This window comes from Marmota monax, unplaced genomic scaffold (assembly GCF_021218885.2).
Source record: "Marmota monax isolate L192 unplaced genomic scaffold, Marmota_monax_Labrador192_F-V1.1 WCK01_AAM20220418_F8-fsc00187, whole genome shotgun sequence".
Classification (NCBI taxonomy): domain Eukaryota; kingdom Metazoa; phylum Chordata; class Mammalia; order Rodentia; family Sciuridae; genus Marmota; species Marmota monax.
The window spans coordinates 2,601,269-2,624,936 of NW_026694837.1; the positions used below are offsets into that span (position 1 = coordinate 2,601,269).

General features: G+C 54.5%; 1 protein-coding gene across 1 annotated transcript; it reads right to left on the reverse strand.

The window, feature by feature from the left end:
* Window positions 1–1,678: 1,678 nt before the first annotated feature.
* On the reverse strand, window positions 1,679–18,225 carry Vegfa (vascular endothelial growth factor A). Its single transcript, XM_046426115.2, has 9 exons — window positions 18,222–18,225; window positions 16,592–17,229; window positions 13,575–13,623; window positions 10,365–10,561; window positions 9,508–9,584; window positions 9,126–9,155; window positions 7,183–7,254; window positions 5,938–6,069; window positions 1,679–3,684 (listed from the first exon to the last, which is right to left on the reverse strand). Exons 1-9 carry the CDS (start codon window positions 18,223–18,225, stop codon window positions 3,663–3,665), a joined length of 1,221 nt encoding a protein of 406 aa, XP_046282071.2. The 3' UTR covers window positions 1,679–3,662.
* Window positions 18,226–23,668: the final 5,443 nt, after the last annotated feature.

Genomic DNA, 23,668 nt, shown 5'->3' on the forward strand with positions numbered 1-23,668 from the left:
CAGAATCTCCAGAGGGTTTTGGAGCCCAAAAGTGACATGACTTAGCTCCTACTTGAACAAGCTCACTCTGACTGCTGTGTGAGAATTAATCAAAGGCAGGCCAGAGGAGAACCCGAGAGCCAGTTTTAAGGTTCCAGCAAAAGTCCCAATGGGATGACAAGGGCATGTGGCTCACGGGACCTCGTGCAGATTTAGCATCAACTCAGTGGTACAGGACCAGGAAAGGCGGCTTCCTGGAGCAGGGCCATCAGTGGAGGAGTGAGACCTCACCTCCCGCCATCTTCCCATGTGGACCCAACTCTGAGCTCACTGCCAGTCACCTACACACCTCACAACAGGGGATCTCCCAAGAGGACAGCAACAACCTCCCCCTGGCCTCTCTGCCTTCCAAGCTGTTGCCAGGCACCACCAGAAAGCATCTCTAGCCAGGCACGTGGTGGTGCATGCCCGCAATCTCAGCAGCTCAGGACGCTGAGGCAAGAGGATTGTGAGTTCAAGGCCAGCCTCAGCCAAAGCGAGGCACTAAGCAACTCAGTGAGACCCTGACTCTAAATAAAATACAAAATAGGGCTGGGGATGTGGCTCAGTGGTCAAATGTCCCTGAGTTCAATCCCTAGTACCCATCCCTACTCCCCCTAAAAAAGCATCTCCAGCTGTGATACTCCATTTAAAACCCTTTAAACGCTGTTCCTCCCTGACAGTCCTCTTGGCAGGGTGCTACAGGCTAAGCTAGCCCCTGCCCATCTCTCCAGCCTCCACCCCACAGCCACTCCCAGCCTGAGTCCCACCTCCAGGCCTTTGCTCCTGGGATGCCCTCCACCTGCTCCTCCCTGTTCTCTGGCTTCTAACGGTCCTTTAAGGGGTAGTCTAGGTCATGCCATGGGAAGACACCCCTTATCCCAATCCACCACCCATAAGCTAGATGAGGTGCCCCATCACATTCGATGCATCGTCCACGGCTTTATAGCTATCTCCCCACACACCAACCCTTGCTAGATCTTGGAGTATAAATGTCTGATGCACACAGCATCAAATTGGCCCAATATTTATCCAAACCGTTGTGGTTTCAAAGAATAAATGAGAGGTTCAGGAAGTGGATCTGGAAGCACTTGTTCAGCAATGCCAAAGACCCAGGCAGGTATCCCCTTCCCCAGGACCAGGACACGAGGGAAGCGCTTATGCAGCAAGGGAAGAAAAGGAGTCCCCACGGTATCAACCAGTGCTCCAGAGCTCTTTCTGAGGGTCAGAAAACTCCAAGACATGTTACGTAAAACTAAATTAAAGAAATTATACCCTTCTCGCTCCCAGCAGGCTATAGACAACAAGACCCCACAGCCAAACATGGCCCATTCCTGTCTCCAGTGCAGCCGGGGTGGAGACAACCAGTTCCTTTCTTGACCGGGGCCAGGTGTCTGAGGAGCTCTTTTCATTGCAAGGGAGTTGAGCCCCCTCCACCCATTCCCAGAGCTCCCCACAAGACAGCAGGTGGACAGGGACCTCCAGGGCCAGCCCAGCCAGAAAGCAAGACTCTGGCCCCCAGCACAGGACATGGGTTTCCCCATATCGTACATCCCAGTGACCCCTTTCCTTAAGACAGACGCCGCTGTGTTCCCCAAGGGAGGAGGGTGGGAGGAAGTCTGAACAAGGATTCAATGGAGAAGGAGAGACCAAGAGGAGCTTTGAGATCAGAATTAAATTCTTTAATACAAAATGCTTTTTTTTTTTTAAGATATATCTGTATTTCTTTGTTGTTGTTTAAAAATAAATATGTACTACGGAATATCTCGAAAAACTGCACTAGAGACAAAGACGTGATGTTAATATCTTTTTCCCCCACAATTATTACGGATAAACAGTAGCACCAATAAATAAATGATAACAAATATTAAAATTAAAAAAGGAGAGAGATTTAGTATGTAGAATTCTCTATTTTTTCTTGTTTTGTTTTTACATATAAAAAACAGAATAGCAATGTCTATTTTATCAGAATCACATATATACATAAACATATATATATATATATATATATATATATATACACACACACAAACACAAGTTGCCACATATATATATAGTATGTAAATGTATATTGAAACCTTATTTCAAAGGAATGTGTGGTAGGGAACTAGGGCACAGGGGAGGGCAGGACTGTGTTAGCAAAATTAAATATCTGTTCAGGACAAGCTAGTGACTGTCACCGATCAGGGAGAGAGATTGGAAACATGGATTTTACACACAAAAACCAATACAAAAAGAGCGAGAGAAAGAGCAAGAGATACATCTCATAAATAGTTGAAATTAAATATTATCCAAGAATACTGAAAAAAAACCCTACTCTTTTAATTAAATTAACTGTTTTAATTTCTAATTAAAAAGGGATATTAAATAAGTACCGTATATAAAAGACTTTCTCTTTCTCTGCCTCAGTGGTGGGCATGTGGATCCTGCCTGGTCTCTCTTAGCCTCAGGAAGTGACAGGTCAGGGGACAGGGGAAAGATTAACCACACACACACACACACACACACACACACACACACAGCCAGGTCTCCTGGGGACAGAACTAGTGGTTTCAATGGTCTGAGGACCTGAGGTCCTCGGCTGCACCCCGGAATGTGGGGTGAGGAGAGGATAAGGGGAATCCCAGGAGGAGGAGCGATCACCGGCTGCTTCTTCCACCAATGTCTCTTCTCTTCTTGAGGACACCTCTCGCTTGAGGACACCTCTTGGTGGCCTCCTGGGTGACTCAGAAGCAGGTGAGAGTAGGTGAAGACTGCCCGGGCTCCTGCATCTTCAGGCAGTGCCCCCGGGGGACAGAATGCCCTTGCAGCATTGATGGGGAGCCACAAAGCACACCCAGTCCTGAGGCTCCCCAAACTCCTGGTCAGAACCAGTGTCCTTGTCCCTGTACCTGTCTTTAGGTTTTCTGTTGGTTTGACTCAAGGTAGAGGCTTGGGGCCAGGGCTGGGTTTGTCGGTGTCCCCAGAAATGAGCCAAATTTGCCCCCACACCCTGGCCTTGCAAGATCCTGGGCAAAGGAGAGGACCCTGGCTTCCCTAAGAGGGACCCCCAAAAAAAAAAAAAAAAAAAAAAAACATGCCAGAGTCTCTTGTCCCTTCCTCTTCCCTGTCGGCATCTGGGTAGGGACATTCTCCTCCCAACTGAAGTCCACAGCAGTCAAATACATCCAGTGAAGACACCAATAACATTAGCAAAGTTAATTTAAAAACAGAATATATATATTTTATATATATAAAATATATATATTTACTTTCATATATATATAATATATATATATATATATATATATATAAATGTATGTATGTGGGTGGGTGTGTCTACAGGAATCCCAGAAATAAAACTCTCTAATCTTCCGGGCTCGGTGATTTAGCAGCAAGAAAAATAAAATGACAAATCCAATTCCAAGTGGGACCGTGCTTGGTCACCCGCCCGGGAATGCTTCTGCCGGAGTCTCACCCTCCGGACCCAAAGTGCTCTGCGCAGAGTCCCCTCTTCCTTCATTTCAGGTTTCTGGATTAAGGACTTCTGTTGATGGCGACGGTGTGGTGGCGGCGTGGTTAGTCTCAGTCATTCTGTATCAGTCTTTGTTGGTGAGAGGTCTGGTTCCCGAAACTCTGAGGCAGGTTCCTTCCTCCAGCCTGGCTCACCGCCTTGGCTTGTCACATCTACGGGACATCGCAAGACAAAGACTAGGTTAGGGCCAGGAGGGGTGGCCTGGGATGAGGCAAGCAGCTTCCCCGTTCCTGGGAGCCCTTGGGTCCCTGCGTTGTCGTAGGAGCTGATGACAGGGAACCTGCAGTCCTGGGACAGGAAGCCTCCTTGGGAGGGAGACACCCAGCCCCACCCTCGAGAAGCCCTAGTCCCAGCAGCAGCCATGCTCAAGACAAAGACATGGAAACACCGCACAAAACAACAAATGAGCAAGTACCAACAGACAGCCCCGCGTGACATTTCTTTCCTTTTTTTTTTTTTTTGGCACTGGGGATTGAACCCAGGGCACTTTACCACTAAACTACATCCCCATTCCTCTTAAATCTTTTATTTTGAGACAGGGTCTTCCTAAATTGCTGAGGCTGGCCTCAAACTTGTAGTCCTCCTCCTGCCTCAGCCTCCCATGTCACTGGGATTACAGGTGAACACCAGGCTCTACTTGGCACTTCTATAGCCGATGGGTGACCAAGTTGGGCAAAGTTAGCCAGGAGGAGGTTTGTGCAGGAGATTTTTCAGTTCAGTCTCTTAGGGCTAGTTTGGGGCACAAGAATACCTTGAGCCAGGGAACCAAAGTGGCCAGAGAAAGGGAGCCTGCTCTGGGGACAGGAAGTCCCCAAGGGAGGGGAGTGGAAGGGCACGGGGCCCCAGGAAGCCAGGGAAACCCCTCCGACCCCATGCCCTGTCCCGGCCTTGGCTGCAGGCCTCTTCTCTCTGGAGCTGCAGGCCTAGGTGCAGGCTGCTTGTCCTTTCCAACAGGCTGGACAGAGACAGCTCAGTGGCTTTGCTTTTCTCACTGAAGCAGAGGGGACCACCAAGAACTTTCTCGTCGTGTCCCTGCCCTGCCTTGTCTTTTACTCTCCTCCCTGGGTGAAGAAGACAGAACACACGCTGCCTTAGGTCAAGTCCTAAGCCTCCAACCTTGGGAACCAAACTTCCCAGACACAGCCAGCTTGGGCATGGGGTAAGGTCACCTCACATATCTCCCTCCCAGACAGTTCCTCTGCAGAGGAATCACCAGAAAAACCCCCAAATGCCAAGTTCCTTAACTTCCTCAAGGCCTCCTGAAGAACTGAACCCCCTCATCCAGAGCCCCCATCCAGCACTAATATACTCTTCCTGCTTTCACACAGCACCAAGACACATGGAACTCCAGCCACGAAGGCCTGGTCCCCAGCACTGCCTGAGTACCCACCAGTCACAGAAGCAGACTGGAGAAGGAGCAGCGTACACTCCAAGGAGCCTCTGGACCAGCTGGGGAGTCTGGCCCCACCTAAGTCACCCCCCCAAAAAGCCCCCTAATCCCAGACCACTTGGGCATAAAGAACTCCAGCCCAGACATCAGACTGCCAGCCGTCCATCACAGCCCTGTGCTCCTGACTTCGCCACTGCTGAACTTGGCCAGGTCGCGTTCACTCATGCACTTGATGCTTCCTTAGTCCCCACCATGGACTTAATCCCCACATGTGTCCCAGGAAGATGTGGACACATATTGGGCCACAGGGCCCCAGACACCTGGGGATACCCCATGCTTCAGGAGGTCAGACTCATGTGAGGAGAGTGAGCACGGCCCCTCCCTCCACCCTTCCCAGGAGCATTTAGAAATGTGTAGGCTGTTTAGGGTCCTCGTGAATGGTGCAGGATTAAGGCATCCTTGGATCCTAAATCTCCTGCACTGTGTAAGAACTGCCCCATCCTAAACCACAACAGATCCCTCCAGGGGCCCCAGACTGAGCGGGAGAATCAATCCTGGCCCCATGGAGACACACTGGAGGAGAGGAGTTAGCCATGATGACTGGACCGGCAAGGCCTCACAACAATGCCTACACTTGGTTGCCATCGTTCCACACTGGAAGGGCTCTCCGTGTCTCGGCATTAGCACAACCTCAGCACTGATGGCCACCACAAGCAGCAGGACCACAGGACACAACACACAGCTTGCGTCCACACCACCACGTCAAGCCACACCAGCCTACCCGTTCAGGTAGCCAGGGCAACCTCCAAGCAGGCCCCGCCAGGCAGGCCCCGCGTCCTTGGCCCCACGGGTCCTTGACAGCAGAGGAGGCAGCAGTCGCCAGGCAGGCAGCTAGAAGCCCAGCCAGCATCTGGCCCCTCTCAAGCTCACACGCTCGCTCTGTCTCTCTCTCTCTCCCCATGTCTGCGATGTGATGTCCCTCTCTGACTCGCTCGCTCACCCTCTGGGAACCAACCTGCAAGTACGTTCGTTTAACTCAAGCTGCCTCGCCTTGCAACGCGAGTCTGTGTTTTTGCAGGAACATTTACACGTCTGCGGATCTTGTACAAACAAATGTTTTCTCCTCTCTGAGCAAGGCCCACAGGGACTGCAAAAAGGCAAAAGGAAAGACATCTAAGCTAGAGCATCAGCAGAGAGAGAGAAAAAAACCCATGCAACACCCCCTTGTCACGTCCGCAGCAGCACCCCTCCCGGCTCGCCGGCCCCGCGTCCTTCCACGTCCTGGAAGGATCTGAGCACTGCAGCAAAGACAGAGAGAGCGGCGGAAAGAGGCAGCACTGGCTAGGACGCCCGCCTGCAGGAAGAGGAGGGCACAGGCCGGCAGAAAGTGCAGGGAGAGGGCTGCCATATGGGGCGGGGCTGTGTCCCTGGAAGATGTGGACACGTATTGGGCCACAGGGCCCCAGTTGCAGCTGCCCCCCACAAAACACACCTTGACCCTTCACCTGCTGAAGACAGTGGGCAAGGGCTCAGACCCAGGCCCTTCCAAAGGTGGCTTGAATATAGGGCATGACGGGAAGTCAAGTTCAGAGGCACTGTCCAGGGGCTAGGCCACCATCAGCTACAGGGCCCACCACAGCCTCCAACCCAGAGGAAGTGGCCCTACAGGGAGACTTCCACATGTGGGTACCATGGGTTGGGCTAGAATTGAGGCCCCAAGTCCCTGAGAAGCCAAGGTACTTCTCCCAGACCAGAAAGGGCCACCATATGGTGCCTGATCCTCCCGAGCTCCTCCTTCAGCCCCCAACAAGCCACTTTCTGCCATCGCACCCCCTCCTCGCATCGTCTCTGCCCTCCCCACCACCCTCAGCTTGCAGACATGTTCAGAAGCCTAGAGCAGTGGAAACCAGTTGGGTGAGCAGGCCCCAGTGCCCAGCCCCTGTGCCAACATGGGTCCACCACCAGTGCCCCGTGGGTGAGAGAAAGTCGGTGCCCAGCCAAGCCAGAGGCCCCTCCGTGAATCCTCCAGGCCCACTTGGCCAACCCCCCACCCCATCCCTGGACCAGCAACACCACCACAAAGTCTACCCGTTGGTGCCAATTAGTGGAATGAGAGTGAGAGAGAGACACTGGGTCTGGGAGGGAGGGGCAAGAGCCAGGGAGGGGCCAAGGGACGAAAGCAGGGTTAGGGGTTACTGCAGGCAGGGGTTTGATTGGGGGCCAGGGGACTCCAGGGAGTTAGCAGCGGGCACCAACGTACACGCTCCAGGGCTTATACCGGGATTTCTTGCGCTTTCGTTTTTGCCCCTTTCCCTTTCCTGGAACTGATTTTCTGGAAAATAAAAAAACAGAGACAGACCAGAGAAAGAGCGAGGGGGGAGGGGAGAGCAAAGGAAGGAGCGAGGGGATCACGGGTGGGAAGGAGTGAGACAAAGCCAAACAGGCCCGCTCTCGGGAGCAGGCGCCGAGGAGGCATGCGACCTCAGGAAGGTGTGTAAGTGGCACTCCTATTTAGGGCCGCTTCCCCCATGGCTCCTCCTCCTCACTCTGCCCACCCTGGGGTGGCAATCTCAGCCCCTGGCAAGGCATGGGGTAGGGAGCAGAGACTGGAGGGCACAGGATCCAAACATCTATAGGATCATAGGGCTCCTGGTCTCAGGCAGGGCATCTGGCCCTGAGGGCAGGTTCTCAGCTGCCCTGTACAAGTCTGATCCTGAAGGTCAGGCAGGGTATAAGAGCCAGGCCAGAGTTTGAGAGAAGGTCAGATTCCTGACCTGATGCAGAGTGAGGGGAAGGCCGTGTCCAGCACCGCCTGCCTTCCTCCCCAAATGCAATAGCAAGGGGGTCTCTCCAGGTGCTGTGCTTCTGGGAATCCTAGCAGGTGGCGGGCGGGGACATTACCTTAGGAGCTGGCACAAAATTCAGAGCAGCTCATGAAAGGCAATAGCCTGCTCAGTACCTGGGCTGGGAATGGGGCTGGGTGTCTAAAGAGGGGGCAGGAGGTGGCAGGGTCAGCGGGCAGGGAAGGGAGGCTGGGGGAGGGGCCTAGCAGTGCTTGGCAGGGAGTTCTCTCCCCAGCTGCACCATCTCGCCAGACTCTTCCGAGCCCAGGCGAGCCCCGGCTCTCCCTGTGGGCAAAGCAGGCGTTTGGGGAACGGGCAACGGGGACAGGCTACAGCTTGCCCCCCTCAAGGGAGCCAGCACTCTCCACTCCTGCTAACCCCAGAGAAAACACTCAGCATGTCTATCACAGGGGGAGAAGGGAGGGGCAGAAGGGATGGAGGAGAGGGCGAGTCTGTTCCCCTTGGGAGAAAGCACTAGAAGGATGGAAGAACAGTCTGCACGCTCGCTCCATGCTCTCACTCCCTCTCCCTGAGCCTATTCTCCCAAATCATTCTAGTGCAGCTGGGGACTTAGGGAAGAGGCAAGGGGTCAAGGCTTAGGAGAATTCCTGTCTGTCCCAGAGTGGCAGGGCAGACAGGAAGGTGGGGGGACAGGGCATGGGTGCTCTCTCTCAGTCTCTCCTCCCTGCATGCTCATTCTAATCAATGCCCACTGCCCTCCTCCAAAAGCTCACTGCTCCCAGACTTTGCCCCCAACCCCATCCTAACCCAACCCTCCATACTGGGCACCCGGAAGCCTCAGGAAATGGCTAACATGGCACTTTTCCTGCCCAGCCAAGAGGGCTTGTGTCTGCTGCCAGCCCCACTCCTGCAGGAAGGCATGTACTATGAAACCCCCCAGTGGCCCCAAATCCAACTGCACTGCCACAATAGCCACCAAAAGAAACTGCTGCCTCTGACACACAAAAGCTGGCGTGTCACCCACTCTCTCCCCTACTATGGATCCCAGGCAAGCCAGGAAGCCAGCATCCACACTGGCCTGAGACACCGAATCAGCAAGGACTACCCAGGAGAGACCTGGACACCTGACAGCACTGGTTTTGTTTTTTGTTTGTTTGTTTGTTTGTTTGTTTGTTTGTTTTTCAAGAGAAACATCAAGTTCCAGGCTGGGTTTTCTCACTAACCCTGGAGCCACAAGCCTGGAACTGGCTCCATGTCCCTGCTTCCACCACAAGACCCCCAAGAAACCAACTCCCTGACCAGGGGAGGCCATCAGAGCCCCCAACTGAGGAAGCCAGAAGCCCCAAACCAAGACAACCGGCCAAAGAGCGGGAGAAGTGCTAAAGTCAAAACCACTTACTTTTCTTGCCTTGCTTTATCTTTCTTTGGTCTGCAATGGGAAGAGAAAGAGAAAAAGAAAAAACAAAAACAGAAGAGTTACAATGGTGCAGATAACAGTAGAGATTATAGTAGTAAAAACTTAACATTTATGATACAGCAACTGTGTTTTAATCCCTTCACATGTAATAACTCCTTTAATCCTTGCAACAACCCTAGGAGGTACGTTCAATTATGGTGCTCATTTTACAGATGTGGAAACTGAGGCACGCTGACGTGAAATACCCAAGGCCACACAGCTGGAAGGTGGACATGGGTTAACAAGTACAATGTGCTTCACTCCGGTGGGGACCATGGCTGTTTGCTGGATAAATTAATGAATGAATGGGCACCTTGGTCCTCACCTGCATTCACACTTGCTGTGCTGTAGGAAGCTCATCTCTCCTATGTGTTGGCCTTGGTGAGGTTTGATCCGCATGATCTAGAGGGGAAGGAAGCAGATCATAGAGGTTAGTGACCCAGCCAGCCATACCCAGAGGGGCACCCCAGGGCTCCTGCCACTCAGCACCCAGGGGCTCTACAGAGCAGGGATGGGTGGTAGAGGCAGGGGGACCAAAGGCTCTAGTAGAAAAGAGCCTCCGGCCACCCCAACTCTCCCAACCCTGCTGGCCTCAAGGAGCCTCTCTTCCTCTTGAGGGCAGACGTGGCTGCAAGGGTTGGCTAGGCTGGGAATCCGGGTCCTGGGTTCTTATAGGTTCCCATCCCCTCTCCTGCTTTCATCCCTTCTAGGCCCCACCCTGATGCACCCCTAGAAGCTCCCTGAGAGCCACCTACCCCCAGTGTCTGAGTTCCCTCCCACTCGCAACCCAAAGGTACCAAGAGGTACACAAAGACCAGCTTTTAACTCTTCACAGACCAGGTTCACCCAGCTCCCCAACAAGGCCCCCAAGGAAGGAGGGCCCCCAGGCTCTCTCCAAGGGATAAAGAGAAGGGCTCTTATCAAAGGCAGCAGCCCCCTCCTGAGCCTCGGGAGCAAAGGCAGAGGAGGTGGTGGGAGTTTGGGGATTTGGGCTGGGAACCGAGGTAGATAAGACCCCACCACACCACACCTCCCCACCCCAACCCCAACTCAGGGGCAGGAGCCCGACAAGGCAAGTCTAGTTCCTCCTACTACAAGCTTCCAAGGAAAAGGCCCAAACCACCTGTTGCAAAAAGTAAGCCCCCCCGCCTCCTCCCCTCCCCCACCCCCACAGAGGCTCACCTGCATAGTGATGTTGAACTCCTGGGTGGGCACGCACTCTAGGCCCTCATCGTTACAGCAGCCCCCGCACCGCATCAGGGGCACACAGGATGGCTTGAAAATGAACTCGATCTCATCTGGATACTCCTGGAAGATGTCCACCAGGGTCTCTATTGGACGGCAGTAGCTGCGCTGGTAGACATCCAGGAACTTCACCACTGCATGGGATGGAGTGACACGTGAGCCCAGCAGGTGACTCACCCAGCTCTGTAAGCCTCTCCTTGGGGCTTCCATGAGAGGTATTCACTATCAGGAAAGTCCTTCCAAAATCTAACTTAGATCCCTTCTCCTGAGTTGAAGCCCTTCCCTAAGCTGCCCACCATCGCTAGTGAAGTCTGTTTTCATTGTACTGATCACACAAGCTTTCGAGTTCCAGGGCAGATGGCCTGCCACATCTAAATCCCTGTCTCACCGTGACAGCCAAGCAAATTCCTGAGCCAATGTTAATGCCAGAGGACAGTGTGAGTGTGGGTATACCTTTTGGGGGTGTGCTAAGCTTCACCTGAGAGGAAGAACAGCCGGCTTTGCCAAGCTGCTCTCCATTTTCCTATATCCTCCCAACAGATGGGGCCATAACAGACGAACCCTAACCATTTACTGACTCCTTGTCGGGCATCATTCATAGCTATCTAAACAGTGCTCCCCTGTGATATTACTACTATGGGGGCCTCATCTTACAAATGGGGAGCTGGAGGCTCAGAGAGGCTATGTAACCTGCCACAAGGCCACACCGCTAATTAACAGGACAGTTAGAATGGGCCCCAGAGCCTTCCCAAGCCTATGCCATGCAAAAGAGAAGCTTCTGAAAGCACCTAGCCAGCTGCTGGTCCCCCCAAGAAATGGACTGAGGAAGTACCAGCAGGTGGCAGTGGGCCGGCACACCGTGAGGGCCCTGCCAGCCACTACTGACCCCGCCCAAGAGGGCAAACTGCTTGCATCATGGAAAAAGCGGTGCTGCCGCAGCCAGGGAGCATTTCTAGATGCTGATCTGGAGGGAGACCAGGATAAAGACAGTTTCCCAGGCTGACCACAGAGCCTGGGGTGCACTGGAGCATGAAGGGGTAATTTTGGGCCATAGGGGCGGGGCCCTTGAGAATAAATAAATGCAGGACTCCCGGCATGACTACTTCAAACTGTGGCCCAGCCTGCCACTCCCCATCACAGTTCCACTGCCACCACATAGCAAGCCTGCCCACGAAATGAGCTCCCCTACACGGGAAGGAAGAAGTAATACCAGCCAGCAAGGAGGCTTAGGCTTTGGCCATGACTTGAGGTGACCTTGGGCCTGTCCCTCCCCTCTCTGGGCCTCCAACTCTGCTCAACTGTGTAAGTGGGTTGGCCCGATCTCTAAAGACACTGAAACAGAGGCTGAAATGTGGGGAGTTGGCTTCCCATTTCCAGCACTGAGAACAACTACTCTTTTCTCACTCTGAGTGGAAAAAAGTTTGGAACTTCACCAAGGCTTCTTAAGTGCACACCCCAATACACTACTGCCCCCCACCCAGGGACCAGAGCAGCCCCCCGCACACACACATACCTCTAAGGCTTGTTATTTTTTTTTTCCAGAAGGGTAAAGGAAAATGAGACCCAGGGATATGTACACTGTAAGTTGGTTGGGGAGAACTTGGAGTATTGAGGAGAAGGTGGGGAGAAGGCCAGGGATATCAAAAGTGAAAGAACAGTGGGGGAGGGGGACCAAGACAGCCTCCTACCTTCCCTGGGATCTCTACTCATATCCAGACAGAATTCTTCTCTGTCCCCAAAGGATTAAGGGAAAGCATGGTCAAAAGAGAGTAAATGAAACCAGGGGTCTGAAAAAGTCATTTTTTAAGCCAAGTCTATACTGAAGAAGATGACTAATCTAGAATTTGTTAACTAATCTTTCATCATGCATGGGACAGAGGTGGCCCAGGCCTGAAGCCCCACCCAGGAGGAGACAGCAGACAGGTCCGGCCTGGGCAGTGGTGCTGATAGCTAAGGTACAGACCCAGGCTGGGCATGCCTTTGAACAGCTTCTCTTTATAATCCCCAAGGCCCATGCACAGGAGGTGAGAGGGCAGCTCCAGCACCCCTGCAGCCCAGTCCCTGCTGCAAGGAAGGCTGTCCTCTTTTGTCCGGGGTGTATGCACATGCTCTCCAACACCAGTCTTTCGTGGTTTTCCTTATTTATGGCAGACAACCTTTTCTCTAACAAACAAAGACCATTTGTCTTGCCTCTCCCAGACCACAGAGACCACTGGGAAGCTAAAGGGGGTGGGTGGTGCACTGGGAGTGGGGGCCTGTCGGTGGCATAGGACAGGGAGTGGCAGAAAGCCAGTCCCTGGGCCAAAGGAAAGGGCTCCTGGGGTGGCGAAGGAGGAGGCAGAACCGGCTGGGCATCACCACCCCTGGCGGCCACTGCAGCCACACTGGATTTGAGTCACAGAAACTCGCCCAGGAAGAAGACCCCAGGGCCTTCCCTCCTCAGAGGAGGGGAGCATGGGGAGTGGCATCAGGCTGGAGCAGAGGCCACACTCAGTGGTGGGGAGAGCCAGGGCGTCCCCAGAGAAATGGGAGGCTCCCCGTACTCCAAACCACAGTGGAACAAAAGGCAGGCAGACTCAGGGTTGGGCAGGGGGGCGGGGCGCCTGGGAGTTTCAGCCAGCCCTCTGCTGGCCTGGCAGGGAAGTTCACAGCACCCATACAGACCAGCAGGGCTTTCTCCACCCCTGAAGGAATGCCAACGGCAGCAGGGTAGCAGGGTGTCTATTAGCCTGGGCCCCTGGAACCTCCAGCTCACACAGGAAGGGCCACGGCCCCCACACATGGGCCCATGGCTGGGTAGGAAGTGACATGGAACATCCATCCTCCCCAGGAAAGGGGAGCACAAGGGATACCTCCCTTGATATCAGGAATCCCCAAACGGGCACTACCTTCCTGGTCCGTGCTTACAGCTCCTTCTGCAAATAAAATTTTACTAGAAGGAGCTGAAGACAAAAGCAACAAGTCTGACTTCCAGCACAGACCTGAACAGAGAAGGGACCTTAAGAAACCGAAGGGCTAACCTCATGGTACCCACCTCTGTCTTGCTTCTCATATTCCTGCACCCCTCCCCCCGCCCCAGGTCTGAAAAGGAGGATTTGGACCTTCCCTGCCTCCCGGGGACCCCATCCAAAAGCCAGAGGGACTCACCTTCATGGGGTTTCTGCTCTCCTTCTGCCATCGGTGCAGCCTGGGACCACTGAGAACAACACAAAACAGCAAGGCATTGGCATGGGCATAGGGAGGGGCAGGGGTGCAAAGGCCCAGCCACGGGGCCCCTCCCCCTCCCTCGCTTTCCTCCCAGTCCACAGCCTCTATCTTCTCCAAAGCTTCTGGGTGGAACAGGAATAGCTGGGGTCCCCACAGATCCAAAGCATGCCCACCACCCCTGGACTGCTCCAATTCTAAATCCATGTAAGTTAAAGACTAACCAGATGTTGGGGGCTGGGAAACTCACAATGCAGGAAGAAAACACCAAAATCCTGTGCTGTTCAGGCCTCTGTCCTTTCCCCACAGGGCCCTCGCCTCACTCTAGCTGCCCCCCTGATTCCCTGGTCCAAAGCCATGGGTAAGTATTAAGGTCAAATAGGAGGACAAATTTGGACTGGGGCAGGAAGGAAGGACTGGGGGCGAGAAAAACAACATGGTGACCTTCTCCTGCTGACATGACAAATACCAGGGTGAGCTGGTGTTGGAGAGGGAGGGGGGTGCAGAGGACCGAAGGGCACCAACCACCCTCCCCCAGCCAAACTCTTCTAGTCCTCAGGAAGATTCAGCATACCCATAGGTTGCTTAGAGTAGAAGCCTGAGAGGAAGTCTTGCAGGGGAGAAAGAGACCCATTTCCTCTCCGGCATCAGTCTCTCCAGAGCTGCATGTACTACTTCCAAAGCCCCACTAGCTTCCCACTCCCACCTACTCTCCAGGCCCCTCTGGCCTGGATGCCTTCCTCAAATGCATCCAGGGAAGCCTTTTCTTCCTTAGCATTCCCAGGGGGTGCCTGGCTCTATCCCAGCCTAAGACCTCCTTGCACCCCCCACTCAAGAAGCTGTGAAGGTCAACAAGCCAGACAGTAGACCTGACAGCAGCTGGCAGGGGAGGCTTCTAGTCCTTCCTGAGGTCTCCAGTGCCTGACAACTCCTCACCCACCTGCCTGCTCCTCCTGTAGAGCAGGTCCCCAGCATCAGAGCTGCACTCAAGCCAGCTTGAAACTCCAGACCCCTCTGGGAGGGAATAACTAACTTCCTCCCTCCCTCTGTCCCTCTCTCACACACACATACACACACATCCCCAATGTACCCTAACCCAGGTTCCCCACACTTTCCTTCAGGGCCAAGGTCAGAGGAAGCCCCTCTCAAAGGCAGATAACAGTTTCCAGGCTCCCAGCTGGATAGCCTCCCACTGCAACCCCTTCAAGGACCCCCTAGATTCTGAACCACAGCCCCCTTAAAACCTCTGACATTCTCCCTAAGCTCTTGACTCCTCCTGAACCCCAATAATGAAAAGGAACAGAAACTTTAAACCCCCTCCAAGGCCAGGGGGCACAAGAGGGGAGGTTCTAGGCAGGGATGGGCCAGGTGCCCTTCTCTGGGGGCCTCTGAAGGTCACTCTGTGGCCAGGCAGTCACTCCTCCCCCTCCTCCCCACTTGGAGGCCTGGAGCCAAGGCCTTTGTGCCAGGGTTTGAGGAACTCTGGGTGATGACAGGGACCCCTGCCCATTTCCTTCCTTTTGCCTCCTCTCCAAGGGGACACTCTCTGGCTGAGTGAAGGCAGAAGGGAGGAGCTGAAAAGGACCCCTTAAGTGGTTTTGAGAAGCAAATTGGGTGGGCAAGTTTGGAGTTCCAAAAAACCACCTGCTCCAAAGCCCAGATTTGCCAGGACAAAGTGGGTATGCAAGGCTGGCAGGAGCTTTTGCCCAAGGTGCAGGAAGGGCTAGTCCCACGCTGCCCATGTCACAGAAAATTTCAAACCATTTTTCCAAAAAGTAGAGTGGGATGATGATAGTCTTCAGACCCTCCCTGAGCCCACCCCATAAAAGCTAACGCACAGCTCACTTAGGACTGTTGGGGAAGGGAGGGAAGCAGCCGGTCACCAAGTCAGGACTTTGGACACAGTTTCCACAAAGCACCTGGGTGGGCTCTAGCACCCCGACTTCTGACAGTTACCCTTCTTTCCCTGGACTCTGGGGCCAGAAAGGGTCAGATGGGTCCTCAGTAAAGAGAAGTGAAAAATAAATGGGTGGTGCGGGTTTCTCTCCACACTAGGGAGGACAGGAGGAAAGGGGGAAGGGGCGTCAGAAATTTCCCCCAGCACAGGACAAGCGTAGGGGCCAGGGACTATAGAAAGGGGTATGGATGGTTCTCTGAGTCCCCGGACTGGGGCTACCTCGAGAGGTCACCTTCCCGCGGAGGGCCGGCGGGGGGAGGGGCTCGCTCGCTGCCCGGGGCTCCCGGCTCCAGCAGCCGTGGCTCCGGGAACACGAGGCCGGCCAGGCCCGGGCTGATGTAATCGGCTCCGCGCCGCGCGCGCCCGGTCGGGCGGGGGAGGGCGGGCACCGAGCGGGACGCGAGCAAGGACGGGCGGGAGTGGCGCCGCGCAGGTGGCCCAGCAGGCTGGGGGGTCCCCGCAACAATCCATCCCAAAACTTTTCCCAAACTCGAAGAGAGGGCCGTAGAGACGGAGTGGCAGTGACAGCAAGCCCCCTGTCTCGCCTGCGCCCTGCCCCCTCCATGCTCTCTGCCCTCCCGCGGTCCAAGGTCCGAGCACCCCCCTACCCGCTGTGCTCTGGCTCCCGCCCCCGCTGCCCGGACTTCCAGTTCGTCGGGAACCCGCGGCGGGGAGCAAACTTCAGCAGCCAGCCGCAGCGCAAGCCCAGCCCCCTCGGCCTCCTTCTCTGGCTCCCGCCCTCCGCTGTTCGGCCCAGATCGTACGTGCGGTGACTCTGGTGGGTGGGCAGGGCCCGCGTGGGCGGTGAGACTATCCTGGCGCCCTCCCACCTAGCACTCGCCCCCTCCCCCTACACGTACGACGACAGAGGGGGACGCCTCGCGCCTGGTGCCCAAGGACCCGCGTGGGTCACGAAGCCCCCACGCGCGCGCTCGCACGCACGTCCCCAGCCGGGAGAGGCGCTCGCAGCAGCCCGCGGCAGCCGGCGGGCACAGTCGCTTACCTTGGCATGGTGGAGGTAGAGCAGCAAGGCAAGGCTCCAATGCACCCAAGAGAGCAGAAAGTTCATGGTTTCGGAGGCCCGGCCGGGGCCGGCTCTGCTCACGCTCCCTCTCCGGCTCGGGCTGCGGGGCGGCCCGCTTTCCTCTGCGCCTTGGCGGGCTCCTTTTCCTCCTGGAGCCAAGGCCCGCGCCAGGGCCTGGGACGCGCGCGCGGCTGTAACACTGTCTGCGCACACCGCCGCCTCACCCGTCCATGAGCCCGGCTTCCGAGAGCCGAGTGGCCACCGCGGCCCCCTCTCCTCTTCCTTCTCTTCTTCCTCCTCCCCCTCCTTTGGCCGCGGCTTCTCCCGGCCGGAGCTAGCACTTCTCCCGGCTCCGCTCAGCTCGACTCCCCCGGCGCGGACCACGGCTCCTCCGGAGCGAGAACAGCCCAGAAGTTGGTCGAAAAGTTTCAGTGCAATGCCGCGAACCCCGAACCCCTCCACCCCGCCTCCGGGAGCGGGCTCCGGGTCCTGCCCGCGGCTCGCCGCCGCGTCCACTGTCGGCCGCCTGCCTGGGAGGAGGTGGGCGCTGGGGCTGGAGGCGGTGTCTGTCTGTCGGTCAGCGCTACTGGTCTGATGCGGGATCCCGAGGGGGAGGGCTCACGCTGCGCTCTGGCGGTCACCCCAAAAAGCAGGTCACTCACTTTGCCCCTGTCCCTCTAGCTGCTCGCTTGCTCGCGCGCTCTCTGACCCCGTCTCTCTCTTCCTCGACTTCACTCTGGAGCTCTCGCTACCTCTTTTCTCTCTCTTGTGGTTTCCAAAATCCGAAGTGATTTGGGGGAGTAAAGAAGCAGTCTTCCCCAAACCGTCGTTCCGATTTAAGTGGAGAACGGGAAGCAAAAATAAATTAAAATGGGAAACAATAGTTTTAAAAATGTTTAAGAAAAAAAGAGGGTGGTGAACCCTGGATAAATGAATATCAAATTCCAGCGCAGAGACCCCTGGCCGGTGAGTGCTCTGGACAGTCCGCCTCGCTGCTGCGTCTCGCGACAGAGCTCCGCTGCCGCCAGCTCGGCTCGCCCTCAGCGCCGCGGCCTCCTCGCAGCCCGGCTGCCCCAAGCCTCTGCGCTCTTTCCTCTACCAGCCGACTGGAAAAAAAAGGGCTTGGCCCCGCCCCACCAAAGACCCGCCTCCAGACCCGCCCCGGGGCGGGGCAAGGCCGAGCCTCTGTCCCTCAGGCTAGGCACCGCCTTCCCCAGGGACATCTAGTGAAGTCTGGGCCCCTAGCCCACCACCGTGAAGGGAAAGCTCGACCCCCACTAGAGTTCACAGCCTGAAAATTATCCATGTGCCCTCCACACACAACTCTGCCTAGACACACATACACGCCTGCGGGATGTTGAGGGGGGAGAAAAACAGGAAAGTGAGGTTATGTGCGGACAGGCCCTGAGAGCAATCCTTTGCTGGGACTATTAGAGGGGGAGGGTGGGAAGCTGGACAGGGACGGGTAGGGAGATGGGCACAGGTCTATTGGAATCCTGAAGTGACTCCTGGCCTTCTTCCCTTACACACACACACACACACACACACACACGCACATTTTCGCTCTCTCTCTTTCTCTGCACGCCCCCCACCTCACTCATTGACATACGCATCCTCACGCAGACTAGGCTCGCCCAAGTTCACGAGTTCCCTGTGGTGGCCGAGCGCCCCCTAGTGACTGACGTCTGCACACCCCAGCTCTAGCTCAAGGGAATGGGTCTTGGAAGAAGGATAGAAGGAATTTACTCCTGGACATCCCCCTCCCCCAACTCCTTTCTGACCTCCCAAACTGTTGCGTGTTTGGGACTGGAATGCCCTCGTGGGCAAAAAACCCAGTACTGTGTGCAGGGGGGAACAATGTACTTATCTGGAGTCCCTATCTGACCTGAGGACATTAGAGGGATCTAGAGCCCTGGGGTGAATGGGGTCCTTAGAGGTGTCCACGGAAGTTGCCCTGGGGAGAATTTGGCACAAAACGTGTAACTTTGAAAAGGACAATCTTTGTGGTTCTGGGGTTAGTCAGTGGCCTAGAGGGAAGAGGACCTGTTGGAGCCCACGTATGCACTGTGGAGTCTGGCAGAGCCCAAAGGGAGAGGCAGCTGGGCAGACAGAGGCCCTTGTTCCTCCTGCACACACACCCCCCACAGATGTTGCCAAGGAACTGAGGCCAGGGGGCTGATGGGGGCGGATGAAGGCCAGGGTTTGAGTGATGATTCAAACCTACCCCCCAGTACTCAGAAACGTCCTAGGCCAGTTGCCCAGAGCTCCCACCAGGCTGGGGGCCAAACCCCAGCCCAGGCTCACAGCTCATCTTCTGAATAGTATTGGGGAGTCTACTTAGCCCCCCATTCCCTCCAGATCCCTTGGCTATTAATCCAGGCTTGCAGACTCTCCCCTCTCTTCCTCCTCTGTCCCCTTTCTATCCTCAAAGCCCCCTTCTCCCCCAACTCCCCACATCTTCCCTAAGTGCTCCCCAAGGCCCCCTACCCCACCCTTGGATATAGGAACCAGCCTGGAAAAATTCCTGGTTGGGCTTTGGCCCAGCTGTTCCCAGGCTCCCCCAAGGGAGCAAAGAGGGGGCTCTGATACCTGTGGGAAGAAAGGGACCAACCAGTTTCATTACCCACCCAGATCTGGGTCTGGCCTGGGGCTGAGGTAGCCTCTGTGAGGGCCTGGGCTGAGAAGGGAAATGCAGCAATTTCCCCCAGTTTGCCCAAAACATCCAATATTACTTTGCCAGCCTACTCCCTCTGCACAAAGTGCTGTGATTTGATGGGGGTGATAGGTCATCTCTTGGGTACCCTAATTCTGCTGGAGTGGTGTCCTGAGGGCCCTAGAGGAGAGGAATTGGCTTCCACTCACTCCATCTTGCCTTTTCTATCATTCATGCTCTGGTCCTGTCTCCACCTCCTGGCCGGCTCTCCAGCAGCAAGGACAAGGTCTTTTTACAGTTTGTAAATGTTTATTTGCTGGCTCAGGGCCCCTTCCAAGCACAGGCCTCCTCACCTTGGTCCATGCTCCAAGCTGCTGAGTGAAATATGTAAGGGAAGCCACTAAACATCCTCCCTGTCTGCCCCTTGCCCCCGAGGATCACAAATGTGAACACTTTGGCAGAGCACCCTCCCGCATCCCTACCCTGGGCAGGGCAGAGGCTCCAGATACTGAGGGCTCACTATGGCCTCCTCCCCTGCATCCCTCTCATCTCAACCTTCTTCAGTCCATAGAGAAGCAGTGAGCATTAAAAGGAGGTCTCAGCAAAAGACCCTGAAGTTATGCCAAGTGCAGTGGCGCATGCCTATAATCCCAGAGGCACAGGAAGCTGAGGCAGGAGGATCCTGAGTTCAAAACCAGCCTTAACAAGACCCTCACTCTAAATAAAATAATTAAAAGGGCTGAGGATGTGGCTCAGAGGTTAAGTGCTCCTGAGTTCAATCCCCGCTACCAAAAAAAAAAAAAAAGACCCTGAAGTTGGAAGGAGGCTGGAGGAGTTCTAAGGAAAGTTAGCCATTAACCATCACTTTGCACCCAGCCCCCCACAACCTGAGCCTGCCATGCCCTGTGGGATATACTGCAAGGAGTGTTAAAACCTCCTATTCCTATTCCAGGATCACCCTGTGGGCCCAGGGCAATGACTATGCACAATTCCCTTTAGATAGAGCTAGGGTTGCAATCTGGCCTGAGGGGGTTTGAGCAACCTGTACTAGGGAGGGGAGGGGCCTCCCACCTCCACTCTGCTTTTTGGAGACAACCTGATGGTGAGTCAGAGGAGGACCCAACTCTGGATCCCATGTCCCAATGTGGTGTCACTAGCTTTCACAGGGATACATATAACATGGACCCAGCCAATGTCCATATTGTCATCGAATTAAAAGTTCAAGTCACTTGGGTCTTTAAAAAGGGAGGAGAGAGGCAAAGTAATCTTAAGACTCATGAGACTGTCTCCTCAAGCAGTGACTCTTCTAGAACTGAACAAGCTTCATTCCACTCATTCTCCCTCCCCAGGTCACAGCAGAACAAGGGGCATCAGGGTAGACTATCTTCCCAGAGAATCTCCCACAGGCCCAGAAATGGAACAAGGGGCTCAAGGTCACCCTGCAAATTGGGGGAGAGTGGATTCCAGAGCAGCTCAGACAGAGATCATGGGGGCTCCCAGTGGAGGGGCAAAGGCAGCCCCACCTGAAGACCCCATGGGTGGCCAGGCCTGTGACTCCGGAGGCAGTTCAGAAGGCACCTAGAAGGAAGGGGAAGGTGTTTGTGGAGATGGGGAAGGGGAAGGAGGGACAGAGTGGGGGTGGAAAGTCAGCCGGGAGCCAGCAGTAGCTCAAGACAAAGGAAGGAGTGATCAGCTCAAAGCCCTATAGTTGTACTTTGTCCTGAAGTCCTGTCACCTCTCCTGTCACCTCCAATGTTCAGGGAAGCTCTCACTACATGGATGTGGGCAGTTAATCTGGAAACCTATGGAGGAACAGACAGAGGACCTCCTGGGGGTGAAGAGGAGGGGGTCATTGAGTCTTGCTATTGTGTACCCATTTTTCCAAGTGGTTTACGATGATGGAAGTTCTTCCCTTCCACTCCATCCTCTGACCCCCAGACGCCTCGCCAGTCCACTGATCTGCAGGAAGGTCGGCAATCCAAACCTGCTGAATTGAAGAGAGGACTAGGTTTTTTTCTCCCCCACCCCTTCCCTGTCTTTGGTTGTAGGTCACCCCCACCCAGCTTCCTCCTCCCCCATCTCTGTCACTAGGTGTTCCTCAAACACTGGTTCTTTGCAACAAAGCAACAGAAGACAAAGGAAAAGCAGAGGAGGAGGGTCTCCCTGCCAATGTCATGGCCCCATGTGGACCTGAAGGATTGACTGGGGTTCATGAGAGGGAATGACTGTCAGTTGGTAAAGAGATTGCAGCAGAGGAAGCAAAGCGGGTAACCTCCCCCGAAGGATCCAGTCAGAAAAGCGGGGAGCCAGCCGGAGAGGGCAGGGAAGCAACAAGCCTCCATCTCTCCTTCACGAGCCTCCATTTAACCCCCTAGCAGTAGGGTGTCTCCAATGGATTGCTTCTCCCCAACAGCCCCAGGCATAACCACTTCCTGACACCACAATCTTTGCTGCCCCTCTACGTCTGACCCTCATCTTGTCCATTGCTGCCCCTGTTCACATCCACCACCCCACCCAGTGTTGGAGACAGTCTCTCTGCTGGGAAGGTGGCCCATGGTTTCTGCTAAGGTCTCCAAGCTGTGCCCTCCCTCCTGACTTGACTGACCGCTCGCTGCCTAGGAGCTGAGCTTCATTTCAATGTGTGAATATTACTGGAGGTCTCCCAGGCACCAGCCTCTGTGCCGACACTATAAGAGATACGGGGATACCTAAGTAAGGCAGTGGAAAGCATAGGGGCTCTGAAGCCAAACACAACCAAGTCGCCCTCCTGGCTTTGTCACTCTGTGTGACCTTTATGCAGGTTACTCAACCTCTCTGAGCCACAGAGTGAAAACACCTTATCTGTAAAATAGGAGTGAAAACACCTGTCTTGGAAATTCCTGCACACAGAAAAATGTATACACAGCGCCCCTAAAAGGCAAGATGGGGAAAGGGCTCTGGAGGAGGCACAAAGTGTGTTCCAAAGGTATGGAAGGAAAGCAACCAAACTGGCCGGAGTGGACATCAGGAAGGGCTTCCTGCGGGTGGTGGCATACAATATTGATTCCATGAGTGATTATTAAATTTATCCTGCAAGCCCTGTTTGGGGCTGGGTCCTGGGGCTTCCACAGTGCAGAAGAAGCTCCTTGTCTGGAAGGAACCAGAAGAACTGAGAATAGGAATTCTCTGGTGGGGGCTCCTCTCAGTAAGAATTCTCTGATGGGCTCTCATAACTGCTGAGTAAGCAATGGCTTCCTGGAGAAGGTGACACTTGAGTTGGATTGTATTTTTTTAATTTTTTTTATTTTAGTTGTACATTGACATAATTATTTTATTTATTTATTTATTTATGTGGTGCTGAGACTCGAACCCAGTGCCTCACAAGTGCTAGGCAAGTGCTCTACCACTGAGCCACAATCCCAGCTCTTGAGGGGGATTTTGATGGAAGAGCAGGGGTTTAGCTAACTGAGTGGAATGGGGACAGAGAAGAGGCAGAGGATTCTGGAAAATTCTGATGGCTCACAGGGAGCCCTCCCAGGGTTCTGCTGAGTAAAAGAGACTGCGTTTAGGCAAGGCAGGGAATTAGGACTTCTTCCCAGCCAGAGCCCACAGGGACAATGCTACTTCCTCAGGGGGTGAGCTACACTTTGCCTTCCCCGCCCTCTGGGACAGCATGTCTCTGCCAGAGACTTTAAACAAACAAGCAGACACTAGAGGTAGGTACAGCTCATACATTGAGCACCACTATTATTTGACTCAGGGGCAAGGGAAGGGCAGAGGACACCAGCCTGTGACAAGCACCGGGCCATTCAGCTGGAGCAAGCCATAAAGCAGAAAGATATTTTCTCCAGTTTTACTCCCTCCCTGTCCCCACCAAGTACCCAGAGCCTCCAGCCTCCATATCACTGACATGTGAAGAACTGGAAACAGCACGGACCAAAAAAGTCCAGAGGCTGCTGCATGCTGTGTGACCAGGGCTAAGTCGGTCTCCCTTTCTGGACCCCAGCTTTTCCCAGGTAAAGCATAAGTTTCTTAAGTTTGGAAGCTCTCAGAGAGCATCCAGCTCTAACTCTCCATCTGAGATTGCTGATTCTAAATGTTCCATCCTCTAGGTGACTGTGTCCTTAAAAGGCTCTTGAAGATGGCAATGCTATGCTCAAAAAAATCTAGTACTAATGGTGGCATCTGGGACCCAGCACCAAGTAATGAAGGGAAGATACCCCTCAACCCCCAGCAGATATGTTACCTGAGAGGCCAGAATTTCTGTCCTTTTTGAAAACTGCTTGGTGAATCCCACTGTGGAAAGCCTTAACCCCCATTCACACCCCTGACCCACCCCTCTACCCTCACAGCAAGGAATAGAAAAGACCAGATAGGCAAGGGTCAAATCTTGGCTCACTTCTTCCAAGCTGTGAGACTTGGGG

What these genes read in the sequence shown, in the direction of transcription:
- Vegfa (XM_046426115.2), bottom strand. An exon ending in AGAGCAGAAACCCCATGAAG is followed by an intron (nt 10,562 to 13,574) that starts GTGAGTCCCTCT and finishes CATCCCATGCAG; the next exon opens with TGGTGAAGTTCCTGGATGTC. An exon ending in CGGTATAAGCCCTGGAGCGT is followed by an intron (nt 6,070 to 7,182) that starts GTACGTTGGTGC and finishes GCCTTTTTGCAG; the next exon opens with TCCCTGTGGGCCTTGCTCAG.